Consider the following 13,984-nt stretch of genomic DNA (forward strand, 5'->3'; position numbering starts at 1 on the left):
ACAATATTTTTAAAATTGGTACTTTAAATAATTTTGACAGTACCTGGTACTCTGATTAGTTTTGATCTGATTGTTTTTAACTAAAATATATATAAAATAATTAATTCACTTATATCTTGTATTATATACCTTAAAAATTTTATTTAATTTTGCTAGTATCTGGTAATCTGATTAATTTGTACCTTATTCGTTTTTAAATCTAAATATATTTGAAATAATTAACTTATTTGTACCTTGTACTGTATGCCTTACCAATTTTATAGTGAGGTAGAGGTCTAATTAGTGTAGATCTAGGCTCTTTTTTGCCTGATCAATTATAGTTTACAGTTATGATCTTGGCAAAAAAATTGGTGCAGCATTTTTCATATCTAAGTAAGTGTTAATAGTATTCACTACCAGTAATTCTGAAAGCTTATGAGAATTTCTAAATGTTTATTTTAAAGTATTTTTTTTACAAATTATATGATTTATCCTAATGGATATGTCTATCTTGTTGTTCTTGAGACAATCAGAGTTAAGTGACTTGCACAGGGTTGCACAGTTAGTAAGTGTTTGAGGCCAGTCTTGAACTCAGATCCTTCTAACTCTAGGGCTGGTGCTCTATCTACTGTACCACTTAGCTGTCCTTGGGTATGACTGTCTTAAAGGAATTATGTTATAACCCAACAGGCAGCATTGTGTAATGGATAGAGAACAGGCCTTTGAGCCAGGATGACTTGACTTCACTTCCCAGCTCTGACATATACTGGCTGTGTGATCCTAGGCAAGTCACTTTCAATGCTCTAGGCAAATCTCTAAGATTAAATTTCCAACTTGAATTGCTAGAGGAAGTTTCCTCAATGAGATTTCTCTGTGTCAATTCCATATAATTCTGCAACATCTACAGGTATTTTTATTGGCCAGCACTGTGATTGACACTGAGGTAGGTATTTGGAGACATTTAGAGTCAATAGGTGAACCTCTACATAGATGTCACAGTACACCAAAAAAAGGGAATGGCTTAAATACTGGTACTCATTTTCACCTTTTGTCTTGTTTGTATATTTCCTTTGCATTTCTTTCAAATAGAACCAGCTGGGATATGTGGCTTAACCTTAAAAGCTGTGAATACTTCTGCTGCAACATTAATGTGGAATCCAACAAAGACCAACTTCACTCACTACAAGATTTGTTTGTCAAATAATACATTCACAAATGAATATTATATTTTGGGGACCACAACCGACCATACAGTTACGGATCTGACTCCTGGAGGCACTTATAATATCACAGTACAGAGAGTAAGAGGCGACATCGAAGGATATAGCTCATTTATCCGGGTGGTTGCAGGTTTGTAAATTTTTTTTTCCTAGTTAAATAATAATATCTTATAGTGTTCATACTTAAAATGGTAAGATGTTCTGGATGCACTTGAGTATTTCAAGACTTTACCAGAAGTTGAGCAAAGAAAGAAGGAAGGAAGGATGAAAGAGAGGAAGAAACAGAAATACTGGCTTTAGAAGACTGAACAATTTATCCATGTTAGTTAATAATAACAATAACAATAATAACAATAATAGCAAAGCTAAGTGTTTTAAGGTTTGAAAAACTCTTTATATGTATGTTATCTAATTTGATCTTTATAGTAATATTGTGAAATAGATGCTATTATTATCCCAACTTTGCAGAAGAAAAAAATGAGTCAGAGAAGGGGTTAGCATTTTTTTTCCTGAGTCTCTCAAATGTTTAATGTCTGAGATAGGATTTGAACTCAGTCTTTCTGACTCCACATCTGGAACTTTAATGATTGCATCATCTGAAGAGGAAACTGGAACCCAAAATATTCCTAAAAAACAATATTTGAAGATATTTTAAACTAGAACATGATTGGAATAGTAGCTCATCATGAGGATATTTTTTTAATGAGAATAATTCTAAACTAACTTTGTGGGCTTCTGTTATGCTGCTGTTGTTCAGTTGTGTCCAACTATATAGGACCCCATGGACATTGTCCATGGTGTTTTCTAGAAAAAGATACTGGGGTGGTTTGCCATTTCCTTCTCGAGTATATTCCCATTTTACAGATGAGGAATTGAAGCAAATAGGGGTTAAGTGATTTGCCCAGGGTCAAACAGCTAGTATTTGAGGCTGTTATTTGAATGCAGATCTTTCTGACTCCATGCCTGGTGTTCCATCCACTGCACCACCTAGCTGCCTATTCTGTTTTAATCTAGGCATTATCATTTACCTGGTTGTACAGTTTATTATCACAGAGCCTTTATACACTGTGTCTTATTAACTACAAGGACACTTGTAATGGGATCAAAAGAGAGCACTGGGGTGGTTGTTCAGGGGATCTGAGTTCTAATTTTGGCTCTGCTGTGTGCTAGCTATGTACTTTTTCTAAGTAATTTAAACTTTGTCCTCAGTTTACTAATCCATGAATTAGCAGAATTCTAGTTTCTTGTCACTTATGAAAAATACTATCTTTTGTTGCTGTATGTTAGCCATTGGTACATATTCATCTCTGCTCCTAACTTAATTTCTCCTATAGTAATATTTCACTGCTTCTTTATGCGCTTAAGTAATATTGTATATTGGAGTTCTTGTGGAAAATACTCCAAAGTAACAGTAAGTTTGAAATAAGGTGAGCAGGGACAGCTATGTGGCACAGTGGATAAAGCATTGGCCCTGGATTCAGGAGGACCTGAGTTCAAGTCCAGCCTCAGACACTTGACACTTACTAGCTGAATGACCCTAAGCAAGTTGCTTAACCCTCATTGCCATGAAGAAAAAAAAAAGAAAAAGATGAGCAAAGAGAGTTTTTAAAAAAATATTTTAAATAAAATAAAGAGAATTTGCTCACTGTTCAGTTTAATGCAACATTAATTCCTCAGGCACGATCTATAGTCTCTAATAATGGAGATAAAGGAAATGCAGTTATTTTCACACTTATTTTTGTCCATAATTTTAGGCTGAGTCTATGTGAGGTATGTTTTGCAAATACTTGGCTGCAAAGTCTCTTTCTCTCACTCTGTATTGTCTATCTGGAATCTGTGCTAAGATAAGGCAGAGTGGGAACCTGACTCATTGGCAACCAATCAGGAGGCCTTTGTGTAGAAAACTCCCCTCCAGATGGCACAAACCAACTTAAACAACTGTTCAGAAATAAAAGTGAAAGGAAATGTGAAAATGTATAGAGGGAATGGTTTGGGCAGGAAGGTGGTGCCACCCACCACTGTTTCATTCCTTATTCAAAATGGTTGTTTGCTATTATAGAGAGTCCAAAGGTTTTTTCTGGAATACTCATATCTGAAAAAAAGACAGATTTATACTTCATTTCCTTTCTCATTTTCCTTCCCACCTCTAATAAATAATTGAAGAGTCAGATGAATATACTGTACTTCTAAACATACTCTGTACTGCATTATACTTTATACTCTAATACACATATATGTATGTATATTTACATATATATATATATACATATACACTTTTATATACTATTTGAGCTAGAGAGAATAAATTATCAAATACACTTTGGAAAAATTTAAACTGATCAGATTGTAAGAAAAATTTCCAGAAAGAGCTACATTATATATGTATATACCATAAAATAGACATTCTTGAAAAAGATTTGAGTTCTTAAAATAAGCAACTAAACACAGAGATAACTTTGGCAGGTGACTGGTGATGGAATTCTTTTGAAAAACCATTTGTGTAATGTTGTCTTTTCATTCTTGATAATTTTAAAATAAGGGGATGATCTTTGCAATTTGTATTTCCATTATAAGAACCTGAAAAGCCTGAGAAACTAAAAGCCTTCAATATTTCAACACACTCCTTTTCTTTGCACTGGAGAACGCCTTCTGGACATGTGGAAAGGTATCATGTGGTTCTTGTTCCTGATGGTGGCGTTGTTGCAATCAGAGATCTTGGCCATGGGGAGTATCAGGTATAGTTCTCATTGAAGCACTTTGTTTATGTGTGATGCTAACAGGAAAGTTCTTTATGAAACTGAAGAACAATGGAAACTTACCTTTTAAGTTTTTTTTTTATTTAAAAAAATTTTTAGCATAGGAGAAAGACAAAAACAACGATTTCAGCAGTAGATGGTGGTTACCTTAACAACAGCTAATGTACCTTTTTTTTTTCAAGTCTACCATAAACCTCCGGCCAGTCATCCAAGGGTTCATGAATAGTTTAACAAAGTAAGGGCAGTGCTATTGAGTAATACATGCTCATTAATTGTGTACTTGCCAGGAAGATCTGTCCTTAAATCATTAATGCAGGCAACATTTCCCTGTAAAGCCATCAATGTAATTCCACTGTCTGAAAAATGTAATAATGATGGCTTTTCCTATAATATTTGTCTTATTTTTTATTGGAACTTCAGAGACACAGGTATTTCATAGTCATGCTTAACTGAGAGGGCTGGAGAATGGGCTAGCTGTAAATTCTCAAGAATTCTTATTGAATGCTTCTTTGCAGTGGCAGTAAAGTCGGCAGTTTTGTAGAGTTTATACAAGACAGAGATATTGACTTAGTTGATATACTATGATATATGATGTATATACTTATATATATCTATATCTTTATCTTTATATATGTTTCTACTTAAAAGTAGATTATCTGTTATTTATTGATATACTGTAACAAGCTTTTAAACATTTTTCTTGTAATGTACATTAGAGCCTTGTAGATGTTTCTCATCATTTGTTACTTTCTGATTATAGGAATTATAGATTTTTTACCTCTTTTGTATTTTCTTTCTTCCTTGGAAGAGTTTATTGTCTTTGATTTCTCCTTGATACTATAGGTTGATGTCTCAAATGCTATTCCTGGGACAAGGTACAATGTAACCATTTCTTCAGTTTCTGCTACAACATTCGGTACACCTGTTAGTAAAATGGTGACGACAAATGTGACCAGTGAGTATAATAAGCATTCTGATCTATGTCTCGCTTAACTTAATTTTTATAGATAACATGTTTTAAAATAATTTCTATGTGAATTTTAGGCAGTCTAAATCCTCACTTAAAATTTTTACTTTGATGAAAGTGTTTATCTATATATTACATGCTTGAAAATAAAAGTGTTAAGGAAAGTTTCTCATTGAGGAGGAAATGAAAATGTTCAATCATTTGTGCTCATTCTTAGACTTCTTTAATGTGGAAAGTTTGAAACTGGCTATTTTATAACTGCTTATGAATTTGAACATCTGAAAGATGTAGAGTTATAATTATGCCAAATACAGCAGTGTTTCTCAGCAAGGACAAGAAAACAAATAATTATGATAACATTAATAGTAATAATAATGTGCTATTAGTTTTAGTTTGGATTTCTTACATTAAGGATGATTTTAAAATTACTTGGCATTAATTGATGTTTGGTCTGTGAAGTTTTTTTTTAATGTTCCATTTTTTACATTCTTAGAAAAGAATGTTTCTGGTATTCCCCAAAGCATTTAATCATTTTTAAAGCATAACTCTAAGGAGAGCTGTTTCACATTGAGTCCATTAGTCTCCATGAACTTCAAAAGTCTAGGTTGGAAATAACTTTCCTTTCAAATGAACTGTGGAAATGCCCAAATTGTTACTTGACATTTTAATTAAAGGCATTTTGTTTTTACAGATCCAGGGCCTCCCGTGTTCCTTGCAGGTGAAAGAGTAGGATCTGCTGGAATCCTTCTTTCTTGGAATACACCCCCAAAACCAAATGGAAGGATTAAATCATACATCGTTAAATATAAGGAAGTTTGCCCATGGATGCAAACCACCTATACACAAGTTAGAGCAAAACCAGATAGTTTGGAAGTGCTTCTTACGAATCTTAATCCTGGAACAACTTATGAAATTAAGGTACGTTTAAAAGGCTTTCTGCATACTTTTATATTTTGAATTAAGTGCCTGTTTGATATTATGGGAATTAAAAAGCAAAGAAGCAATTTATTTTAAATCTGGTTAAGGGTCACTATATAAATTATGCAGGGAACTAAGGAAAAATAAGGGAAAGGATTGCTTCATTTCTGACCTTTTCTTTGGTTCTGGAAATTGTGCAGTTACTTTTTTTGTTTTTGCTAGATTGAGTAAAAATTTGTTTCTATTCTCAGAAGTTATGTACTAACACAAAAGATAAAGCTCTCCCTGTGGTTACTGAAGTGAAAAATAAATCTGATATTAATTTAATACTTTTTGTAAGTAAAACAATCTGTCATTTGGTTCAATGACAAGAGGACTAAATTTACAGAGTCTGAATTTTGGTTTTGCCATTTACTACTTGTGTAAACTTAGATAGGCGACTTCATTTCCTTGGGCCTCAGTTTACTCACCTAAAATGAGAGGATTGGACTAGATAACCACTAAGATACTTTCCAGCTCAAAATCTATGATCCTTATCTGTTAAATAATCATAACATTGAATTAGTCTTGTTTATTTCTCTCTATTAATCTTCCATGACCAACACCTGTGTTTTAAAAAAAAAATGCTAGAGTTTTTGTAAGCACAGATTCCATAAATGTGGCAATTCAAATATTTTAGCACTTCACTGATTTTAAGTTTGCCAAGTTAGGAAAAGGCTTGTTTGCAGGTCCAAATAATGAGGAAATAAGTAAAAGACAGCACTAAATTATATTGACCTTGTAAAATTCTTTACAATAAAATATGTCAGTAATATTTTTCCCCTTGGGAAGGATAATGGAAAATGTAGAAAAAACATCCAGAATACTGCTTATTTCCTGAAAAAATTAATAAGCAGTTGGATTTTGAATGCTGAAGAAAATTTGGATATAGTTCTATAGAATTTTATGTTTCCTTTTAATGAAAAATGTTTTATTGATTTAAAAATAATATTATAGTTATTACCTAATTACCCCCCAGAAACCCTCCTTTGTAACAAAGAAGTACTATTAAGCAAAGCAAAGCAAAGCAAAACAAAACAAAACAAAAATAACCACAATGACCATTTCTGATGGTGTGGGCCTCATTTCTTGACCACAAAACATTCAGTTCTATAAATTCTCATAAATATTAATTCAGCTAGATGGCAAAATAGATAGAGTGGGGTTGGAGTTAGGAAGACCCATCATCCTGAGTTCAAATCTGGCCTCAGACACTTACTGTGTAATCCTGGGAAAGTTACTGAATACCGTTTGCTTCAGTTTCCTCATCTATAAAATGAGTTGGAGAAGGAAATGGCAAATTACTCTGGTATCTTTGCCAAGAAAACCCCAAATGGGCTCATAAAGACACATACATGGCTGAAAATGACTGACCAACAACAATAAATTCTCAGAAGTTCCTTTATAGTTTCATTTTAAATTTTCAATTTAAATTAAATTTCAACAACAATTAAAGTACAAAAACAAAATTTCAATTTAATTCAATCTAATAAAGTTAATTTGAAAATTCCCATTAAAATTATTAATTTTTAAAAACTACTACTGTCACTTCCCAGTTATAACCATTGTTCACAAAAACAACAAACAATAACAAAGAAGGCAAATGAAACAGACACATTGTCCATTGTTGATACCATATACTTCTTTCTGCAACTATAGTTTCCCCCTCTCTAGGTAGAGCAGAAAGGAACATATCATAATGAGTCTTCTAGAGTCATGATCAGTTATTTCATTGATATGATTTTTTTTCTGATTCTTAGTATGAAATATTTTTTTTTCAGGGCTATATTCTTTCGTGTTCTGTGACATAATGAAAATGATCATTTTTACTTAATGGTGGCATGAGGGGGGTGGGGGTAGTAGTTTGCTGGGCCTGGAGTTTGGAAGACCTGAGTTCTAATCTAGTCTCAGACCTTATCTGTGTGAACCTGGACAAATCACTTAACCTCTATGTCTATTAACTCCTTCAGCTATAAAATGAGGGTAATAATAGCACATCTCTCATATGTATCAGCAGCCAACAACAACAACGAACATTTCCATAGTGCTGCTAGGCACTGTGCTGTGTTTTACATTTATTTTCTCCTCACAGAAACCCCAGGGAGTGTATCCCCATGAAGAAACCGAGGCATTGTTGTAAGGATTAAATTAGATCAAATAAGGTATTGTTTGTAAAGTGCTTAACACAGTCCCTGGCCCATAACAGGCACTTAAAAATGCTTTAATCTTTCCTTCTTAATATTACCTATACAAATTCAAGTTTTCTCAATTTATTTTCAAAATGTGGGTGTACCTGTTAAGGTAGTTATATTATTAAATTAGAGATGACAATTAGAACTGAGGTAGCATGTGACAATGGTTAATGTGACTTTTTGTTGGAAAAAAGCAATATTTTTGTTATTATGAGTCACAGAACACAACCAACCAGTTCCTCAGAATAAGGATTTCTAGTATCTGATATATTTATTGCTTTGTTATTGTTGTCATTCATGGTTCAGTCACATCTGACTCTTTATGACCTCATGGACCACACTGTTCATGGTGCTTGAGTGGTTTCCCTTTTCCTTTTCCAGTAGATTAAGGCAAATAGAGGTTAAGTTACTTGTCCAGGGTCACCCGGCAAGTAAACATCTTAGGCTGCATTTAAACTCAGGTCTTCCTGACTTCAGTCCCAGCATTCTATCCACTGAGCAACCTAGTTGGCTCATATTCATTGCTACCAATCATAAATAAATCTGAAATAGATTGTGTTAGGGTCTGGACCTGTTATTTCATTAGTTTAAGGAACTCCCAAAGGATGAAATTACTTCTACCGATGCAGATTGCTACTTCCTATGGAACTTGCTAGAGTTGCCTAGAGAACTGAGAGGCCAAGCCCTTTCTCCAGAGGTCCAGAGGATTAATTTGAATACAGTGTATTTTGTTCTGGAGCTGGTTCTCTGTCTATACCACACTGCCTTTGCACTATTCTAATTTGTGTTGTAGAAGAGTCTTAAGGATTTATGGGGCTACATGTAATTAAAGATTCATAGGCCAAACAACAAACTTAGACCTTTTTTTCCTTCTTGCATGATAGCTGAAAAGTGCTTAGCCTGGTCCATCGAAGGGAGGTTGCTCTAGGATGATAAACACAGGCTAAATTCTTTCATGGATATTCTCAGCAGCTAATCTAAAAAAGGGCTGTTGACAGGAGGGGGAGTCAGCCATCAAGAGCTTTCTCCTTAGTCAGGCTGACAAGGCTCCTCAACACAGCTTCTTTCCTTTCTCAACTCAGAGTTCTTGGGAACTCTGGAGTCTCACCATATTTCCATTTTTTTTTTCACATAAGTATCAGTCCATGGTATCCAATGGCGATGTTTAGAGTTAGGCATTTCTGCTCTTACAGTGTTTTAAAATTACATTTTAGAAGAATGCATTATGACAGGAGAAGTAGTTCAGTGTGGTGGATAGAGAGCTGGCTTTGGAGTCAGAAGGTTGTGGGTTTCAGTCTTATCTTTGACACCTCCTGGTGTGAAAATTTATTTTGATTTGGGGACCCTACCGTTAGGCTGAGATTAGAAAGCCTTAGGCTCTCAGGGTCTCTTCCCCTCCTCCTCAGCTTCAGTTGAGTCAAAAAGCCCCGTGGGCTGTACAAGACTGCCAGGTCAGACAGCTGGGGGAAAAAAAAAGCCCCCAGCTCCCTCCGACCTGAGCGGAGCTATCCAAAAGATCCCGGTTAGCCTGTGCTGAGGCACGGGAGGCGGGAGCACACCGTCCCCCTCTCCCCCCCCCACCAGCCGCAGCTCTGGCTAGCAGATTAGCTTGGTGTGTGGGTGCAAGAAGCCCCGAGATTTGAGTGGAGAGAAGAAAAGGTATATATAGACCTGGGAGTTAGACAGCAAAGGGGGCGGAAAAGGACGGAGGGGTTTGGTTGGACAAGGATGGACGAGAAAGGCTGAGAAGAGGTTCGGACAAGATTAGAGGGGCGACAAAGGCGGCAGAGGACGGAGCAGACAGACAGACAGAATAGGAGGCAGTGGAGAACACAGAAGCGGTCAGCACAGGGTACAGGTTGGAGAAAGTGAAGATTAAGAGGAGTTAGAAGAAAGTAGCTGAGCAGGGAAAGAATATCGTACCCTGAGGCCAGAGGTGGCTAAGGCCCTTATTGTATTTAAGAAGTTTGAAGAGCAGCAGGTGGGAAAGAGACTGCAGAAAAGCAGTCAGGTTGTGCATTTTATTTCCCTGTATTCTTAATTTTAAATAGTATCTCATAAATAAACTCTGCTTTGATTATTTAGTTAAGAGGCTTCTTAATATTTTGCTTATCAATTTAGGAGTGGAGCAGTGTGGTGGAACTTTATAAACGGCCCATGCTAAGTTAATAGCAGTCAGATATCCAATTAGTCAAGAGTCCCCAGATTAGTCCTCCAGTCAGCATTAGCCCCTGAAATTAGGCTAGTCATCAAAAATATTTTTACACTGACCATGGGATTCTGGAGAAGTAATAATCTGTCAATACTCTTGGCAACATTCTAAGATTATAGATTGAAGAGAAGGTGTTGATTTAGGGATCTGCAATGATAGAGAACATTCCTCACTTTTGGCTCCCCATATTAATGAAATTAAAGATCTAGCCCCCCCCAATTTTATGGGAGATAATGATATTTACCTTGAACTTGATTTTTATTCATTGTAAAAATAGGAGTGCTGTAAGAACCAAAAACAAAAACTTGTTATTTTTGTGTTTTGGATTTCACTTTATTATTTTTTTTTACTATTTATTTTTGAGAGATTCAAAGTTGTTATAATATGTAGTGCCATACCTAACTCAGATGTTATTCTTTTGCTTTATTTTAGGTGGCAGCTGAAAACAGTGCTGGTGTTGGGATATTCAGTGAGCCCTTCCTCTTCCAAACTGCAGAAAGTGGTAATTCTCCTAAACCATTCATAAATGCAAATTAATTTAATTACAAATGTGTTGTTTGTCATAAGTGACTTTTTAAAAAAATCTGACATTGTCTTGATATCCTAAATTATAATGTTTGTGAACATTGGACCCTGTTGTTGCTGTTACTTGGCTAACAGTAAATAGAGAATCTATTTGTAACTGTTAAAGTAAAGGTTAATCACTTACAGGTATGTTGCTGTCTTTTAAAAAATGTTTGTTGTTCACTCATTTTTCAGTTGTGTTTGACTCTGTGACCCCATTTGGGATTTTCTTGGCAAAGATACTGGAGTGGTTTGCCATTTCCTTCTCCAGCTAATTTAACAGATGAGGAAAGTGAGGCAAAGAGGGTTAAGTGATTTGCCCATGACAGTGTCTGAGGCTGAATTTGAAACCATGAAGATGAGTATTCCTTATTTCAGGCCCATCACTCAATCCATTGCTTCACTTAGGTGCTCTGTGCCATCTAGCTGCCTTGCTTTTTTTAAAAATTAAATTATATATTTTAAATTTACGAACATTCATTTTCTCTCCCATTTCCCTGAGATAGTGATGGTCAAACAGAACAAATTCCCTTACAGATCATGTCCACAGGTGTTTGTCTCACTCTGCATTTTTAGTCCTTTGCTTCTCTGTTAGGAGAGACATAACCTTCTTCTTCACTGATCCTCTGGAATCTTGGCATGTAAACTTCTTCCACTGACCTCAATCACAATTCATATACACCTTTGTAGTAGGACATTGTGAGTTGCTATGCCTCACAAAGATAAACAAACAAACAAGTGATTAAATAAAATTAATCACCTGCAGCCAAGCTTCTGATGAGTCTCTCCCAAACTTAACTAGACTGACATTCTAATTACAATAAGAATGCCCAGTAAGATTAAGGTAGCAATCCTGCCTCTTCTTATTCCTAGGCTTTTATAAAAATTTAAATATTGTACAACTATTACAGGTGAAAAGAAATCTTCTAATGGGGCTGTTGGCAAGAAGAGAAACTGATCCAACCTCTATAACTCCTGATTGCCCAGTAAACCATGGAGGAGTAATCTCTGAGTTCAGATCCTTTTTAGAGTTTCAACAAGTCACCTGAGAATGAAACTCATGTATGTTTGCTAAGTCAGAAATGAGATGACATCTTGAATGGCAGAATGAGTACTCATAGGTATCTTTTGAAGTAGGGAATACATTTCTTTATTGTAGATATGGCTTCAGGGTTGATACTGGGGTCCTGTCTGTCTTATATTGGAGGACTTTTAAAATTTTCAGTGACCAGCCTTTTATTGTACAACATCCACCATTAGTTCACTTTTCACTAAATCCCATCCAATAGTGGCATAGTCTTATGGTGATATTCTAGTGCATAAATTAAGCTCCATTGCCAGAAACCAGTCAGTCTGAAATTAGTGAGCAAGAGCTATCCATTTTCAGAGAATTTAATGCAATGATGGAAACATTAGTAATCTAAGAGATGATGAGGGTCTAAAATAAGGTGGTGGCATATGAGGATGGGGGAAGGAATGCATGCATGACAGAATGCTGAGTTAGAATAGATAGGAGTTGCCAATAGATCCCCAACTAATGTTTGGAGGGAGGGAAAAGGACATGTCACAGATAACACGAATATCTCTAGTCTGGATAAGTAGGATCAAATATGAACTCTTCTGCCTTGAAAATTATTCTTTCTCACCTGTGCTTATGTGAGTCCCTGGTTTCTTTCAAATCTCAATGCAAGTGCTATCTTCCATAGGAGGCCTTTTCTGATATCCTTCAGCTGCTAGTAGCTTTTCATCCAATGTTGCCTTGTTTGTGCTTTATATGTGTCTTGCATCTCCTTCTATGTGAGCATGTTGTTTCCCCCATTGGAGTGTAAGATTTTTTTATGGTTGGGACTTTCACTTTTATTTTTGTTTACTTAGCTGAAAATTTGGGGCTCTACAAATTTCCTCCACAAAAAAGTCAGAATATAGCCCTGGAGGCAGCCTTTCAACCTGCATTTCACAGACATTGTGGGGGTCTGGCTGTTGAATAGGAGAAGCACAGATGTGCTGAAGAGATATGCCTCTGGATATGATTGTGGGGAGAAGGAGCTAGCACACACCTGGGGAGTGCAGTAGCAAGGGGTGGAGATCCTGTGGGCTGTGGGCACCCACAGGAGAGCAGAGTCCCTGGTTTCAGTTCCAGGACAGAGAGGACAGCTGTAGTTTGCAGCCCCCAGAGGGACTACAGGGAGCAAGACCATCTGCTAGGACCATAGTTCTGGGGGCCTGGCTGTGGCCTATAAGTGAAGAAGAGAGCTCAAGGTTGGGCACTGAGACAGACTTCAGAAAATAACTGCTAAAAAACAAAATAAAGCAGAAGATAAATAATTTAAAATGAATAAAACAAAGGAGAAAAAACACAACCATAGATAATTACTAAGAGGGTAGAAAAGATCTTGGTTCATATTCAGAGGAAGATAATAGAGCTAAAAAAAAAATTCCTTTTTCAATAAGAAATGTCAAATGTTCCCAAGTACAGAAAAGGTTCCTGGAAGACCTTTAAAAGGACTTTAAAAACCAAATAAGAGAGATTGAAGAAAAAAAAATAAGAGCACTCCAAGAAAATCAAGAAAATTATGAAAAGTCAAACAACTTGAAATAGAGAACCAGAAACTTAAGGAAGATCACAATTACTAGAAAACTAGAATTCAGCAAGGGGGAAGATAATGACATTCTAAGACAAGAAATCATAAAACAAAACCAAAAGAATGAAAAAAGAGAAGAAAATGAAACATCTCATCAGAAAAAAACCCAACTGATCTGGAGAACAGTTTGAGGAGGAAGAATAAAAGAATAATTGGACTACCTGAAAATTACAATAAAAAAAGGATCTTGATACAATATTACAAGAAATTATCAAGGAAAATTGCCCTGAAGTTCTAGAACAAGATGGCAAAGCAGAAATAGAAAAAACATTCAAATCACCACCTAAAAGAGATCTCGGGAGAAAAACACATAGGAATATCATAGCCAAGTTTCAAAGCTCCCGGTTTAAGAAAATATTGAAAGCAACAAGAAAAAAATATCATGGAGCTACAATAAGGATTGCACAAGACCTATCACTTTATGATGCTGAATGACCATGGGTCTTGGAATCTTATTCCATAGAACAAAGGAGATGGGGTTATGACCAAGGGTAA

At 35.7% G+C, this 13,984-nt stretch overlaps 1 protein-coding gene across 1 annotated transcript in view; it reads left to right on the forward strand.

Moving 5' to 3' along the window:
• The first annotated feature begins 4,329 nt into the window (after nucleotides 1–4,329).
• The window catches only part of PTPRQ (protein tyrosine phosphatase receptor type Q), a 287,252-nt gene continuing 277,597 nt past the window's right edge, over nucleotides 4,330–13,984 (forward strand). The window contains 4 exon segments of the mRNA XM_043967695.1: nucleotides 4,330–4,383; nucleotides 4,799–4,910; nucleotides 5,614–5,840; nucleotides 10,716–10,785. Coding sequence (XP_043823630.1) covers nucleotides 4,330–4,383; nucleotides 4,799–4,910; nucleotides 5,614–5,840; nucleotides 10,716–10,785 — 463 coding nt within the window.

This window comes from Dromiciops gliroides, chromosome 5 (genome assembly GCF_019393635.1).
Source record: "Dromiciops gliroides isolate mDroGli1 chromosome 5, mDroGli1.pri, whole genome shotgun sequence".
NCBI lineage: Eukaryota > Metazoa > Chordata > Mammalia > Microbiotheria > Microbiotheriidae > Dromiciops > Dromiciops gliroides.